The sequence below is a fragment of the Nicotiana tomentosiformis genome, chromosome 4 (assembly GCF_000390325.3).
Source record: "Nicotiana tomentosiformis chromosome 4, ASM39032v3, whole genome shotgun sequence".
Classification (NCBI taxonomy): domain Eukaryota; kingdom Viridiplantae; phylum Streptophyta; class Magnoliopsida; order Solanales; family Solanaceae; genus Nicotiana; species Nicotiana tomentosiformis.
Genome location: NC_090815.1, coordinates 71,478,003 through 71,492,591, shown reverse-complemented (window position 1 = coordinate 71,492,591; position 14,589 = coordinate 71,478,003). Strand labels below are relative to the sequence as shown.

The 14,589-nt window shown below is 36.7% G+C and overlaps 2 protein-coding genes across 3 annotated transcripts; both read left to right on the top strand.

The window, feature by feature from the left end:
• The first annotated feature begins 2,180 nt into the window (after positions 1 to 2,180).
• LOC138909910 (uncharacterized) lies at positions 2,181 to 2,897 on the top strand. Its single transcript, XM_070201127.1, has one exon. The coding sequence runs from the start codon at positions 2,181 to 2,183 to the stop codon at positions 2,895 to 2,897; it is 717 nt and encodes a 238-aa protein (XP_070057228.1).
• A 2,473-nt stretch (positions 2,898 to 5,370) lies between these two features.
• LOC104119562 (probable L-ascorbate peroxidase 6, chloroplastic/mitochondrial) lies at positions 5,371 to 14,035 on the top strand. Of its 2 annotated transcripts, none has more exons than XM_009631093.4 (12): positions 5,371 to 5,654; positions 5,730 to 5,876; positions 6,294 to 6,414; positions 6,493 to 6,593; positions 6,686 to 6,773; positions 8,669 to 8,736; positions 8,839 to 8,925; positions 10,505 to 10,579; positions 10,666 to 10,743; positions 10,822 to 10,926; positions 13,436 to 13,510; positions 13,779 to 14,035. In XM_009631093.4, the coding sequence occupies exons 1-12, from the start codon at positions 5,445 to 5,447 to the stop codon at positions 13,929 to 13,931; spliced, it is 1,308 nt and encodes a 435-aa protein (XP_009629388.1). In that variant the 5' UTR covers positions 5,371 to 5,444; the 3' UTR covers positions 13,932 to 14,035. The 2 variants fall into 2 exon arrangements, with proteins under 2 accessions (XP_009629388.1, XP_009629390.1); XM_009631095.4 differs by having other exon boundaries at positions 5,380 to 5,654; positions 13,630 to 14,035.
• Positions 14,036 to 14,589: the final 554 nt, after the last annotated feature.

The window sequence follows — 14,589 nt, the reverse complement described above, 5'->3', positions numbered from 1 at the left end:
TCACGAATTTATTTTTCTAACACACAAGTTTGACGTTAATCTTGTATGCTCTTAAAAGAAGTCTCTCTTATTCTATAAGCAATTTTGTTACTTTTGTTGATGAGATTTCTAAAACCAAAGTTAAGAGATGGACTCTGATCAAGGTCAATTGTGCCTCCAAAAGGATCAGCTCTAGCTGCTTATTCGAATTTTGTAGTATGATCCAAACTTCCATTATCAAAGATTGTCCAAATATTCCAAGTTCATTATCCATCATCAATTACGTAAAAAAATCCATATGGAAAAAGAGTTACTGTTTTTTACCTTGTCAAAGAAGATTTTACCACTTGGATTCCAGTCGGTCAATTGACATGGCTAGAATAACAAAATATAAGTTCTAATTGTGTATTTCTTGTTGTTTCTTTTTAATATATACATAATCAATTTTACTCCAATTTTGTATTTTTTAAGTGCAATGACTATTTGTTCCAATTCTGTATTTTTTGTTAAGCTAAATCATTTTTAATCAAAATAATGGAGTACCAACTGTGTATTTCTTTTTATTACTTTTTTAGATGCAATTGCTATTTATTTTAAATGTGTATGTTATTTTTTTCCGGCCAAATCAGTAAAAAAGAAATTGGCTGGAGTTCCATAACTCTTAGCCAAATAAAAAAGGTTTAGCCAAAATAATAGGATTGCAGGTTCTTTCTTATTTCTAGATACAATGCTTATTTATTTCAACTGTGCATTTTTTTTGGGGGGAGGGGGGGGGGGGGGGGGCAAATAAAAAAATTAGCTTGAATAATGGAGTTGCAGATAAGTTTTTACTAATATGTTTCAAAAAAATAATCTAAAAACTAATGAATTTAAATAGGTAAAAATTGTATTGTATTTTTAAAAAATATCAGGTGGACAAGTGAATATATGTCACTTCCTTAGGATGAGATCGTATAAAAGTTATAAAAATTCAAGTGCATGATGGTAATTAGGCTTTTAGGTTCACAATTAATAATCCATGCCAAAATTAGGAAAATTTAGGTGTTTTGTCGAAATTTTATCATTGAAATCAAGTAATGACATGTGATTAACACAATTAAATTACCAATATTGGGAAGAATGCCTTCTTGTGATTCACACTAGTACCTTTTTGTTGTACAACACTTCCACAGTGACAGCAAAAGATAGAAACATAAGGCAATGATGAACAATTTATATCAACAGGCAATGATGAACAATAGAGTACAAAATCCAATATAACACTCTAACTTACGTCTAATTTATCCAAAAAAAGAGCATCTCTCAAGTTCACTCCAAAAGCAATTTGACACTGTTTTCCAAAACTCTTTCAACATTTCCTAGCAAATATCGTTATCTCGATATTTTTTTAATACATAATTCAGGAAGAACTTGATACAAGTTTGATGAAAAATGAGAAGTAGTGACAACTAACATATCCTAACATGGTTAAGTTGGTGTAGTAAAATATCACACAAATTTTCCTAGTTTCAGTTGCGAACTTACAATCTATCCTCCTTTTAAAACTTGCTCCACTTCTATTTGATGAAAGATCCAACCAAAACTACTTCTACCTTACAAACGAGTTGCCACTAAATTAAGTTGCATAAATTAATAAATATTCATCTTTACAGTTTGGCTTTAGTAAACGGTTAGATAATTTGATATTTAAGAAATTCTTAGGCACTTAAACTAATCTTATAGGGAAAAACAAACTCTCTAAGTAAAAGAAAAGAAATACTATATAACAAGGACTATGCGTAGGTGTCTCAAGCCCGCTTCCAAGTTTATTTTTTGGTATCCATCAAGTGACCCTTGAAAATGCAAGAAGACATGCATAAAAGACAATTTTATCTTTGAGTAGACTTAAAAGCAGAGAAATTAGGGAAGACAACAAAATCAACAACCCACTAGGGATATAAAACAGTTTTTTATCTTTGAACTCCTCGAGCCTTCTTTTGAGATTCCACCAACTCTAGGCATGTGGACACCCAAACAGAGAAATAAAATAATAGTAGTAGTACATTATCAACAACCATCTCTAGGAAACACGTGAACCAAATATAAGTTAATTATTTTTCTTTTGTATTTTCTATTCAGGTGGTGCTAAGGACAAGAACGGGATCCGAGGGTGAACGATAGTCTAATGGTTGGTGGGTTCATTTTAAACGTGATTTGTGCTTATGTGGCCACGTGTGGGTTTTGGTGAGGAGGTCAAAAGGTGTTTATGGGAAAATTTAGATGAGGTTGTGCGTAGTATTCCGCCCATCGAGAAACTCTTCATAGGAGGTGATTTTAATGGCCATGTTGGGGAGACTGCTAGGGGTTATGACGAGGTGCATGGCGGATTTGGTTTTGGAGATAGGAACGAGGGAGGAATCTCGTTGTTGATTTTTGCTGGAGGTTTTGACTTGGTGGTAGCTAACACGTGTTTTCAAAAGAGTGAGGACTACTTGATCACTTTCCGGAGTAAGGTAGCCAAGACTCAAATTGATTATCTTCTCTTCAGCAGGTGTGATAAGGGTCTTTGCACTGATTGCAAGGTTATCCTGAATGAGTATCTATCGACGCATCATAGGCTCTTAGTAATGGACTTGGAGATCAAGAGAGCAAGGAAGAAGAAAGCGGTGTACGGTCAGTCTAAGATCAATTGGGGAGTCTTGACTAAGGACAAAGCTCAGGAGTTGGGGGAGAAGCTGTTAGTCATGGGGTCCTGGAGGAGTAGGAGGGACACGAATAGTATGTGGACCACGACTGCAAACTGCATTAGGGAAGCTGCTAGAATGGTGTTAGGGGCCACAAAGGGATACTCGGGAGGACACAAAAAGGACTGGTGGTGGAATGAGAAAATCCAACGAAAAGTGAAAGCTAAGAAAATGACATATGTGATGCTAGTGTAAAGCACCGACGAAGAGGAAAAGAGAACTTATAGGGAGTGTTATAAGAAGGCTAGAAGAGAGGCAAAATTAGCGGTCACGGCGGCTAAGATTGCAGCATTTGAATGATTGTATGAGGATCTTGGGGGCAAAGGTGAGGACAGGAAGCTGTACAAGTTAACCAAGATTAAAGAGAGGAAGGCTTAAGACTTGGTCCAAGTGAGGTGCATCAAATATGAGGATGGCAATGTGTTAGTAAAAGAGGCGTCTATTAGGCGTAGGTGGCTGACGTACTTCCATAAACTCTTGAACGAGGAAGGGTACATGAGCATCGTGCTCGGTGAGTTGGAGAACTCGGGGAGTCAGAGTGATTTTGGATTTTGTAGGCGTATTAAAGTTGTGAAAGTTGAGGAGACAATGCAGAAGATGAACAAGGGTAAGGTGACTGGGCCTGCCGAGATACCGGTGGAATTATGGAAGAGCACGGGGTCGGGCAGGCTTGGAGTGGTTTACTGATTTATTTAATGTTATTTTCAGGATGAAGAAGACGCCCGAAAATTGGTGGTGGAGTTTGATGATTTCGTTGTACAAAAATAAAGGTGATATCCAAAATTGCAACAGTTATCGGGGTATCAAGCTGCTGAGTCATACTATGAAAGTTTGAGAGAGAGTGGTGGAGAGGAGGGTGAGGAGAAGTGTGTCTATTTCTAAGAATTAGTCGGGTTTATGTTGGGGCGGACAACTACCGAAGCCACACACCTTGTACGGAAGATTGGTAGAGCAATATCGGAAGAGGAAAAAAGACTTGTATATGGTGTTCATTGACCTAGATAAGCCTACGATAAAGTCACGAGGGAGGTCCTACGGATATGTTTGGAGGTTAGCGGTATTTCAATAGCATACATTAGAGTATTTTTGGATATGTACGAGGGAGATAAGACTCGGGTAAGGACTGCGGGTGGTGACTCTAAACATTTTCCAGTGAAGATGAGGTTACATCAAGGATCGACTCTTAGCCCATTTTTGGTTGCCCTGGAGTTGGATGTGCTGTTGCGACGCATACAATAGGAGGTACCATGTTGTATGCTATTTGCTGATAACATAGAACTGATTGACGAGACGTGATGGAGGGTTAACGCTAGGTTGGAGGTTTGGAGACAGGTGTTGAAATCTAAAGGTTTCAAGTTAAGCATGTCGAAAAAAGAATATTTGGAGTACAAGTTCAGCGATGGGATGCCTAAAGCAGAAGTGGACGTGAAGATTGATACACAAGTCATCCCCCAAAGGGATAATTTCAAATATCTTGGGTATGTAATCCAGCGCAACAGGGAGATTGACGAGAATGCTACTCATCGAATTGAAGCGAGGTGGATGTAATAGAGGCTCGCTTCTGGGGTTCTGTGTGATAAAAATATGCCACCAAGACTTAAGGACAAGTTCTAGAGAGTTGTCCTCTAGAGAATGGTGGTTAGACCGACTATGATGTATGGAGCGGAGTGTTGGCCCGTCAAGAAGTCTCATATCCAGAAGATAAAGGTAGCTGAAATGAGGATGTTTGGATGGATGTGTGGGCATACTAGAAAAGACAAAGATTAGGAACGGAGTTATTGGGGACAAGGTGGGTGTGACCTCGGTAGAGGACAAATTGGAAAAATCGAGGCTGAGATGGTTTGGACACGTGCATATGAAAGACATATATGCCCCAGTCAGGAGGTATGAGAGATTGGCCACGACGGGTCTAAGAAAGGTAAGGGTAGGTCAAAAAGGTATTGGGGTGAGGTGATTAGACATGATATGTCATTGCTCCAGCTTACCGATGACATGACCCTCAATGGGAAAGGGTAGATGTCGAGAATTAGGGTGGTAGGTTGACAGATATTCATTAGTCTCTTAGTCTTATCAGTAGTACTAGTAATACTTTTGTATTTTTCTTATTCCTGGTTCATTATTAGTATATGTTGTGCCATTTGCTCATATTATATTGTTGTTGATACTGTTTGTTATATTTTTTTCACTGTTACTTGAGCTGAGGGTAAATCGAAAGTAACTTATCCACCTTTACGAAGTAGGAGTAAGGTTTGCGTACACATTATCCTACCTAAACCCCGCTTGTGAGATTAGACTAGATTTGTTGTTGTTGTATTTTTCTTTTGTCTTTTCAGTGACTAATGAAGTACATGAAAAGTAATAATGATGACTCATATATGATATTTATTTGAGCATTATTTTAGCACGATTAAAATTAAAAAGAGATATAAATTAGGATATGGAGGTAGATTCATAAATAAAACTAGTTATTATCACCGAAGGATCTGATGAGATTCTAAATTCTTAATTAAATATTTCGAACTATAACTCTAAAAAGAGAAAAATTACTAGTAGTAGGAATCACTTTCTTGCAAATCCAAATTAATCGGAAAATGAAATTCGCACACCAAATATTGATTTGTCATTTCAATTTTTTAATAAGTGGCACCATTAGCCATTTAAATGAGGTGTTAGGCTGGTCCAATAGAAGCCACACTCTGAAATCTGAATTCACTATCCAAAACATAAGGAGACTCTCACCCAATGGCAACTAATACTCTAATTTCAGCATCCTCCCCTTCACCTACCATGGCTTCTTCTCTCACCGGCGCCGCCTCTCGTTTCCTCCCCTCCGCCACCATCGCCGCCACCTCCTCCTCCTCCGCCACCACCAGACTTTCCCTCTCTTCTTCTTCTCCTTCCCTCAAATGCCTCCAATCCTCCCCTCTCCTTTCTCACATCTTCCGCTACCAGGTTCGAAGTTTGATTCTCTTCTTTTTTCGCATTTTTTCTGGATTTTCGTTATATTGCTATTTTTATTTATTGTAGAAGCGATCCTTGGTCGGAACATCATCTAGTGGAAGATTCAGCACGTTAGCCTCGCCGAAATGCGCCGCGTCTGATTCTGATCAGTTGAAAAGTGCGAGAGAGGACATCAAAGAGCTGTTGAAAAACACGTTTTGTCATCCTATTTTGGTAATTTTACACTTACATGCTCACTATCACTTTTTTGTTTACTGGTGTTTGACTGGGTACAGTCTTGTGATATAAATAAGGCGTAGATTCTTGCGTGCTATAGATCATACTCCCTCTGTTTCACTTATGAAACTTGTGACTTTAAATATGTTATGACATTTGTGTAGTTATAAACTTTTCAAACTTTTAGGATTAAAAATGTCAAAGCATATGCGAGGCTATAAAAACTTCTCGTTGAAAAAATATAGAAAATGTGTCATTCTCTTTGCAATGGACAAAAAGAAATAATTTCAAACAAAGTGGAACAGAGGAGGTATATAAAATGAGAAGTTATAAAAATGTGTCAAATCTTTTTCGACATACTAAAAAGGAAATGAACTTCAGCTGATTTTTTTTAACGCTTAAAAATGGTTCCAGGTTCGATTGGGCTGGCATGATGCTGGAACTTACAACAAGAATATAGAGGAGTGGCCACAACGAGGTGGAGCTAATGGAAGCTTAAGATTTGAAGTTGAACTAAAACATGGAGCAAATGCTGGTAACATTCTTCATTTTGTTACCTTTTCTTTTGCCCACTTTCTAATTTTTCGGCTGACAATTAAGCCTGCAAATTCAGGACTAGTAAATGCACTGAAACTTCTCCAGCCAATCAAAGACAAGTATGCTAATGTGACATATGCTGACTTATTTCAGTTGGCCAGTGCAACTGCCATTGAGGTCATTGATTACTTCTGTTTTTTTTTTGTTTGCTTGAAAGTTAAAATTCAATCATTTGATTTTTCTACTTTTCAAACTTTTCGAACTTATAGGAGGCTGGAGGACCAAAACTTCCCATGAAATATGGGAGAGTAGACGTTTCTGCACCCGAGGAATGCCCAGAAGAGGGAAGGCTTCCTGGTGAGAGATTCTTAGCTGTCATCTATTTTTCTTTTGTACATCACGATTTTCTGCAGCTTAGCTTATCATGCATGGAAACTACTGGTCAAGATATGTTGAATGAACTTTATCCCTGTGTTTAGTATTTAGTAGACTCCTGCAGAGTCAACCACTTCATCTAAATCTATCTTGGTCTTATCCTCTTTGAAACATGGTGGTTAGCGAAGTTCAATTGTTTTGCACAAGGTCGAGTTTGGTACGAGCTCGCGTAAAACTTTTTTCTTTTATCTGAAGTTCATCAAATCCTGGAAATTAAAGAAGAGTGTGCATCTGCTATTTAATGTAAAAAAAAAACGGATTACCTGGGTGGATGAAGAGGTTCGAACGAAGGAGCTATACCTAGGTCTTTGCTGACGCCTCAGGTTAGACCACATTACCTTGCTGATGCAAGGGAAACTGCAACATCCTGCTAAATTTGTTTAAGCCAAAATTAAGTGGTCGAATTGCAAAGATGTGTAGCCAACATTTCTTCAATTTAAATCTAAGTGTACACTTCAAAAAATACATCAGTAAACTTGAATATGCACGACTTGATTTTTGATCCTCCGAACCCACTAAACACCATATAAATGCTTCTAATGTATTCGCTTTTTCGTTTGATAACTGAGTAATATTTTAGGGCCAGTGTCGAATGGTTCAAAACTCGATGGGCCCTCTAACTACTCCACGTAAATAGCAGGCTTTCGTCTGTAGCGATTTTCGAACTCGGACATGTGCCTAACTCATACATCACATGATGTACTCTTACCATTAGACCAAGGCCTTGGGGATCTAACACGTTCACTTCATAAGACAAATCTTTATCACATCACTAGACATGCAACTTAAAATTTACAATGCCGTTGATTATCATATTCAATGGTTGCATTACCTCCAATCCTGCACTACAGGAAATTTTGATGTCATCCAATTCTTGTTACCTTGGATTAGCAACCCGTACCATTGGACAAATTTGAGGAGTTATAGTTGTTAGAGTCCTACATCGGATGGGATAGGGTTATTTGTCTCCTTACATGATCTTGGATAATCCTCACCTCATGAGCTAGCTGTTGGGGTTGAGTTAGGTCCAATGTCTATTTTTTACACGGTATCAGAGCTAGATCCATTTCTATTCTTGGTATATCACTATATCCAATGTTGGACCCCCATATTATGTCGTCCACGATTTAGATGTCCAGTCCTGGGTATGTCCCACGGTATTAGAGTCCCACATAAGTGTGGGATGGAGTTGTTTGCCTCCTTTTATGGTCTTGAGCAATCCTCACATCATGAGCTAGCTTTTGGGTTGAGTTAGGCCCAAGGTCCAATTCTTAAAAATAGCATATGGTTGGTCATCTAACTCTGGCATTCTTTTAGGGCATAACATGTGTGTAGTCTGTAACTTTGGGAGAAAAAAGAAGTCTTTGTCTGTTGAAATGAAGTTATACTTTTCATTTTGCAATTGTTAAATACAGGTATAGACAATGTTTTGAAACCTTACTTTTTCAAAAGAAAAAACAAACAGGTATACTTAAAAGCTAGATTTCACTCGGTAATGATCCTCTTCTATTTCTTTTGTGCCAAACAGGCTGCTTTAATTTTGATCATGTTATTTTTCCTTAGAATCTTATATAATGCTTTACCTAACTGTCCTGAATGTTTCGGTCTGATTATTCAGCTTCCAACTGAAGCAGATCCCTCATCCCTGTATGCCCAGTTGCAGTATGTTGTATGTCTTAGATGGTCTACCATGACTTTCTTTTCTAATCCTTCATATTGAAGAGTCTAACCTTCTGCATTGCATCTAATAGTCTCCTATTGCAAAATTATCCTCCATTTGCTTTGGTATATATAACTAACTTAATCTTATTGATTAGATGCTGGTCCTCCTTCCCCTGCTTCTCATTTACGAGATGTTTTCTACAGAATGGGGCTAAACGATAAGGTAACACTCGTCATTGTTGTTCTCTAGTTCGTCTCACTAATGATTCAAGTTCCCTTTGCTCTAGCTATGTATGCTTCTCACTGGTGAGCTTTTTGTTTCTAGGAAATTGTCGCACTTTCTGGGGCACACACTTTGGGGAGATCCAGACCAGAGCGTAGTGGTTGGGGCAAGCCAGAAACAAGATACACGGTAGTCATTTCCTCATGCTACTTGATATTATCATTAATTGTAAATGGTTGTGCTTTTCGGGTGTTTTTTTTCTTTTTCATATTTCCATTCAGACTTATTTATTTTTTCAGCTATAAGTTTAGAGCCCGTTTGGATTGGCTTAAAAAAAGTGACTTTTAAAGCACATTTCAAGTGCTGGAGCTTGTTTTATAAATAAGGAGTTTACATGTTTGGATAAAAGTGCTGAAGCTGAAAAAAAGTTGTTGGAGTGTTTTGTAAACAAATACTAGTAAGCACTTTTTTCTGTTAAAATGATTGAAATATCCTTAAAGTTGTTAACACTATAAAGAAGATGTTACTATAATATTTTATTCTAAATTAACGCATATACAAATAATTTATAATTAAATCACTTTCAATTTTAATTAATTGTCTAAATATAAATTATTTTTTAAAATAATATGCAATTATTAATTATTTGACCAAAAACGTGGTTTTTCCGTTCATAGCTTCAGATTCTGGGGTAACATGTAAACTCATTGAAATATTTGATTTAGAATATAGTTTCAGCAATTAAACGAAGGACGGATTCAACGACAAAAAAAATTAACTGTTATGGAACCAAAAAAAGAAGCTAAAGAATAATATTTACAAAATATTGGAATATATCAAACATTTATTTAAAAAAGCTACTTATGGCTTCCCTTTTAGCACTTCAAAAAAGTTAACTAATTTTGGTGAACATAGCAGCAACGATAAAATGGAAAATGTTGAGAATTGACACATTAATTAGTAAGGGAAGGGTAGTTTTGGGGTTTAGAAAAAGTGAAAGGAACAGTAAGGTAAATCACTTGGTCAAACATAAGGAGCTTATAAGCCAAAAAGCTATAAGTTGGGCAACCCCACCTTATTGCTTTTGACTTGTTTTGGGTATTTTAGCTTGAAAGTATTTGGCTTAAAAACACTTTTATAGTCTACCCAAACATTCAAATAAGCCTAAAAGTGCTTTTAAGCTGGTTTGACCAACTTATAAGCCAATCCAAACACCCTCTTAGTCTAGAGAGAAGACTGACCAATTGAGGATCATCTCAATAAAAAGCATGCTGCAGAACTCAAAATGCTTCTTTGTACTATACCTTTCTCAAAAAAAAAAAGAAGCTTCTTTGTATTAATGCATGTGCAAAGATGGGCTGGTTGTGTATGAATCATTATATGTACACCCTTATGAAATATTGGACTTTGTTATCAAAACTCTTTTCTTCCTCAAATTAGTTCGAATAATGTTCTCACATAGCCCTTCGTACGGAAATGGGAACTACTGAGGGCTGTGTAATTGGATCCTAAATTCTTATATTTTCTAATACAATAAGGTCAGTCTTTTGCACTTCACATCTCTATTGTTCAGTCACTTTTTATTAGTTCTCATGTCTTTGGTCTTGATTCTTTTCCTCTATGGTCTGTACTATGTTGCTTTTGTTTCTTTACAAATCTTGATAAAAACCAGATATCTGCTGCTAGCCTCTGTGCAACGATCCAGTTATAATAGTTTCTTGCATATTAACAACTCTGGGTTTTTGAGCTGATTTGTTCTGCATTGCAGAAAGATGGTCCAGGAAACCCTGGAGGACAATCATGGACTGTGCAGTGGTTGAAGTTTGACAATTCCTACTTTAAGGTGCCATATGATGATAATTGATACACTGAAGTTTGATGAAACATGATGGTTATTGCTTATTATTCTTTAATTTGAAATAATGTTAGGACATTAAAGAGAGAAGAGACGAAGATCTGCTAGTTTTGCCAACAGACGCGGTTCTTTTTGAAGATTCTTCATTTAAGGTGGAAAGGAGAGCACAGAATCATGAAATCTGTCAGTACAAACTTATTTTGCTACTCTAACAGCTTACAATCTTGCAGGAATATGCAGAGAAGTATGCTGTAAATCAAGATGTATTTTTCAAAGATTATGCGGAAGCACATGCTAAACTGAGCAACCTTGGAGCCAAATTTGATCCTCCTGAGGTTTGTCAGCAGAACTATTTTTTGTCTGTTAATAAGATTATGCTTTTTGCATCTTTATTTCTATATGCTGCAAGTCCACGCTCATCTAAATTTTTTGTGAGGTAGCTGGATGCGCAATTTTCACCGATTTTTCATTGGTTACTATTTGTATGAAATCTAAATGGATGTTCTTGTGACTTTATGAGCTCCTTGTGCCTCCTACCGTCCATTTTTGCTGTCCAGCACACACGTAAATATGGCGTCCTGACTAGTAATATAGGACGAATACTACTACCATTCCACAAAGAATTTGCACTAATCACTTGTTAAATATCAATATAGTAACTACTTTAATTTGTTCAGGCAATCTAGCTTTGACTAAAATGTTAAATTAACCAAGGATAAATCTAAGGATGAACGGAAGATGACGTAAAAATTATGGAATTTGCTCGAGCGTGAAGGCCTAGGACTAGATTTCTCTTAATACTTCATTCAACCAAATGCATCCCTTAAACCATACTTTTGTGAGTTTAGTTATTAACCTATAGTGGAGAATAATGATAAAGAGAACCCACTGGATTAAGCCCAGTTTGTGGTGATATAAGGCAGACTAGGTATGCTCCTATCACAAATCAACTCACCTATTAAGTGCGTTGGACTTATGGTATTCAATCCTAGTCAGAACTAGGTTCCTTTTTCTAAGTTCAAACTTAAGTTTCCAAATAAATCCAGTTGCTCGCCAATCAATTAGAAGAATCAAGTACAAGATTCCAATGAATTAGAAGAATCAAGTACAAGATTGAATAACTAACTCTGTATCCATTAAGGATAAGAAAGAATGTCAGATTCCGTTATATTTTAGAATAATGAAATTACTTCATAGCAAAACTCAAAAACACCAAGTAGATATCCGTAATTATACCTAAAACACCAAGAAAATAGAGAAAAAGAAGCAAAACTCTGTCAAAGATGACTTCTTTTCAAGAATTCCTTTCTTCGCACTTCAATTCCTTGCCAAAATACTCTCTGTAAGCCCCTGCGTGAATTCAATTTATATAAGTAATGGAACGGCAACTTAGAAAATTAGAAACACAGAGCAGCACCTGACGCTAAAGTTTGAGCTCCTAACTGTTGCCTAAAACTTCGTAGCCTGAATTTTGACTACCACCAATTGCTTTTGTAGTGCCTAGGCACTGATTTTAAGAGAGAATTTTGAAGTTGTGCTGCACCTAGCTGCTAGCCTTCTGCTAACAGTATACACCTTCAGTACTTTTTACCACATGTATCTGTAGGGGTGTCCAATTGACAAACCATCTGACGACATGCATCTGTAGGGGTGTCCAACTGATAATCCATTTAAAAAATTAAAATCTAGGTCTTGAGTTCGCAATATGGCTTAGTAAACCCTCATAGATACACATTAGTAAATTCTTAAAGTTGAGTTAAAATGCAACTTGATTATAGCATGCTTAACATGCTGCAGAATGTGAACTTGGTCGGAGAAACTTATGAAATGCCCTGACCTTGGTCCGTATGTATATAAAATCAACTTATTATATGTCTCGCTTACAGGAGTACCTGCAGCTCTTGCACTTTTTCTCTAGTCCTATTCTCAAGGGTCAACCTTACTGTACCCGAGCATGTACAGTGTTGTTAAAGGCGTCCTTAAAGGGCGCTTAACCCCTAAAGCGAGGCTCAAAACATGTTGAGCGCTTCGCATTGCTTAGTGGGCGCTTTAGTGTTGTTATCAAGGATCTAAGGCATACTTTTCCTTGCCAATGAGCGTTATCCTGAAGAGGCAAACCTAAACAATTGATATTCACTTTATTGTAAAAACAAAACTCAATTTCTTTATCCATATATTTATTATTCATGCTTATAATTATTACTCTTGGACTACACATATTTTTTTTTTCCTCCATTTGCGCCTTTCTTCGTTAAAGCCCACGCTTTATTTGTACTTTGGGCTTAAAGCCCCGATGTACCTTAGAGCTTTTTTGCGCTTTTCGCTTTTGATAACACTGAGCATGTATCACTTCAAGCCTTTCTACTGATCTGTGAGAATATCTCCGTCAAACCAACTCTAATATGTCTTCCGGACTATTCATTCGTCTGACTGTAAACTAAGGCCAGAACCAACTCTAATATGTCTTCTGGACTATTCATTCGTCTGACTGTAAACTAAGGCCACTTCTGATTCTGCACTTTTTTTGGCATTGATTCTGCACTATGTTCTTCATTAATCATTCGACATTCTTTCATTTCCATGCAAAACTCCTCATATCTTTTAGGTATACTTTCATCCACTCCACCAAATTCAGATATGCCCCGTAGCTTAGCAATATTTTTAATCAATTCCATGATAAATAATGTTTTCTTCACTCCACCTCCTCAAATAATCCGTTTTTCCCTCCACGGCAGTAAGGGCCAAGGATCTACTATTTAAGCACCAACCATTGTGCAACTTTAAAATATTAGCAAATGTATGGTGACTAGAGAGACAATGATATGTATTGAATTTCTTGGACAGGGTTCCTCAATAGACAATACTCCTACACAAGGTCAGCCAGAGAAGTTTGTGGCAGCAAAATACTCAACCGGAAAGGTAAATCTAAATTGCTTTTTTACTTTTCCTTCCGTTAATTAGTCAAATTGTCACACTTGCATTTTAATTCCTGGAGAGATGTATACATGTTTAAATTTTACCTTTTCTGGTTGCTGCAGGATTAAATACAACTTATCGTCTTTAGTTCTGCCGTTTCTTTTAATTTGCCAAGATCAAGCTATTACCAAAATTTTGCTCTCAAAAATAAAATTTGGTAGCCTAATGAAGGAGAAATAAATTCAACGAGTCTTGCCTATTTGAATTGCAGAGAGAGCTCTCGGATGCTATGAAACAAAAGATTCGAGCAGAATATGAAGGTTTTGGGGGGAGCGCAGATAAGCCTCTCCCAACAAACTATTTTCTCAATATAATGATTGTGATTGGTGTTTTGGCAATTTTGACATCTTTGCTTGGAAACTGAGATGGCTTTGGTTTGATCTTGTAGATATTTTGAGTGCTTTATATCGGCATTATTGAGAATGGAAATTTTGCCCTGTCATATATGCAAAATTTGAAATTTTCACAGCTATTCTGTCAATTTTGTCACTCTTCTTTGTGCCTTGCAATTCTCTCATAACAGGAGAAGCTGCTGCTATTCAACCTTAAGCACTTGTGTGGTTTGGTGACTTTGCATATGGAATTTCTGTGGAAATTCTTGTTTGGAGTGTTCCTATTATCTTCTTATAGTGTTAAGATCATCTTCGACATTATTAAGAGCACACAAAATGTGAAAAATATTTTCTTCTCTTTTAGATTTCAGAAGGAAATTAAAAAAAGAAAGTTAAGAATAATTTTTGTTGTAAGAGCTCACAATTTAGATATTTTACAAATCCTAAACACATACCATGACCGATTAGCTAAAATGAGACAATCTTTTGATCCAAGTACCTTATTTTTTGGTTGGAAATATTAGGTCATTGTATCGTTAACGTATTTATGTGTACGCTCTTGAAGTTACTAACCTTTGGTTAATGCAACATTGTGAAAATATGAACATAGGATTAATAACTTGTTAGTGTTTTTTAGTTAAATCCATATCCCTCATTCTGTTGCATTCAATTCATTACCCCCCCCCCCCC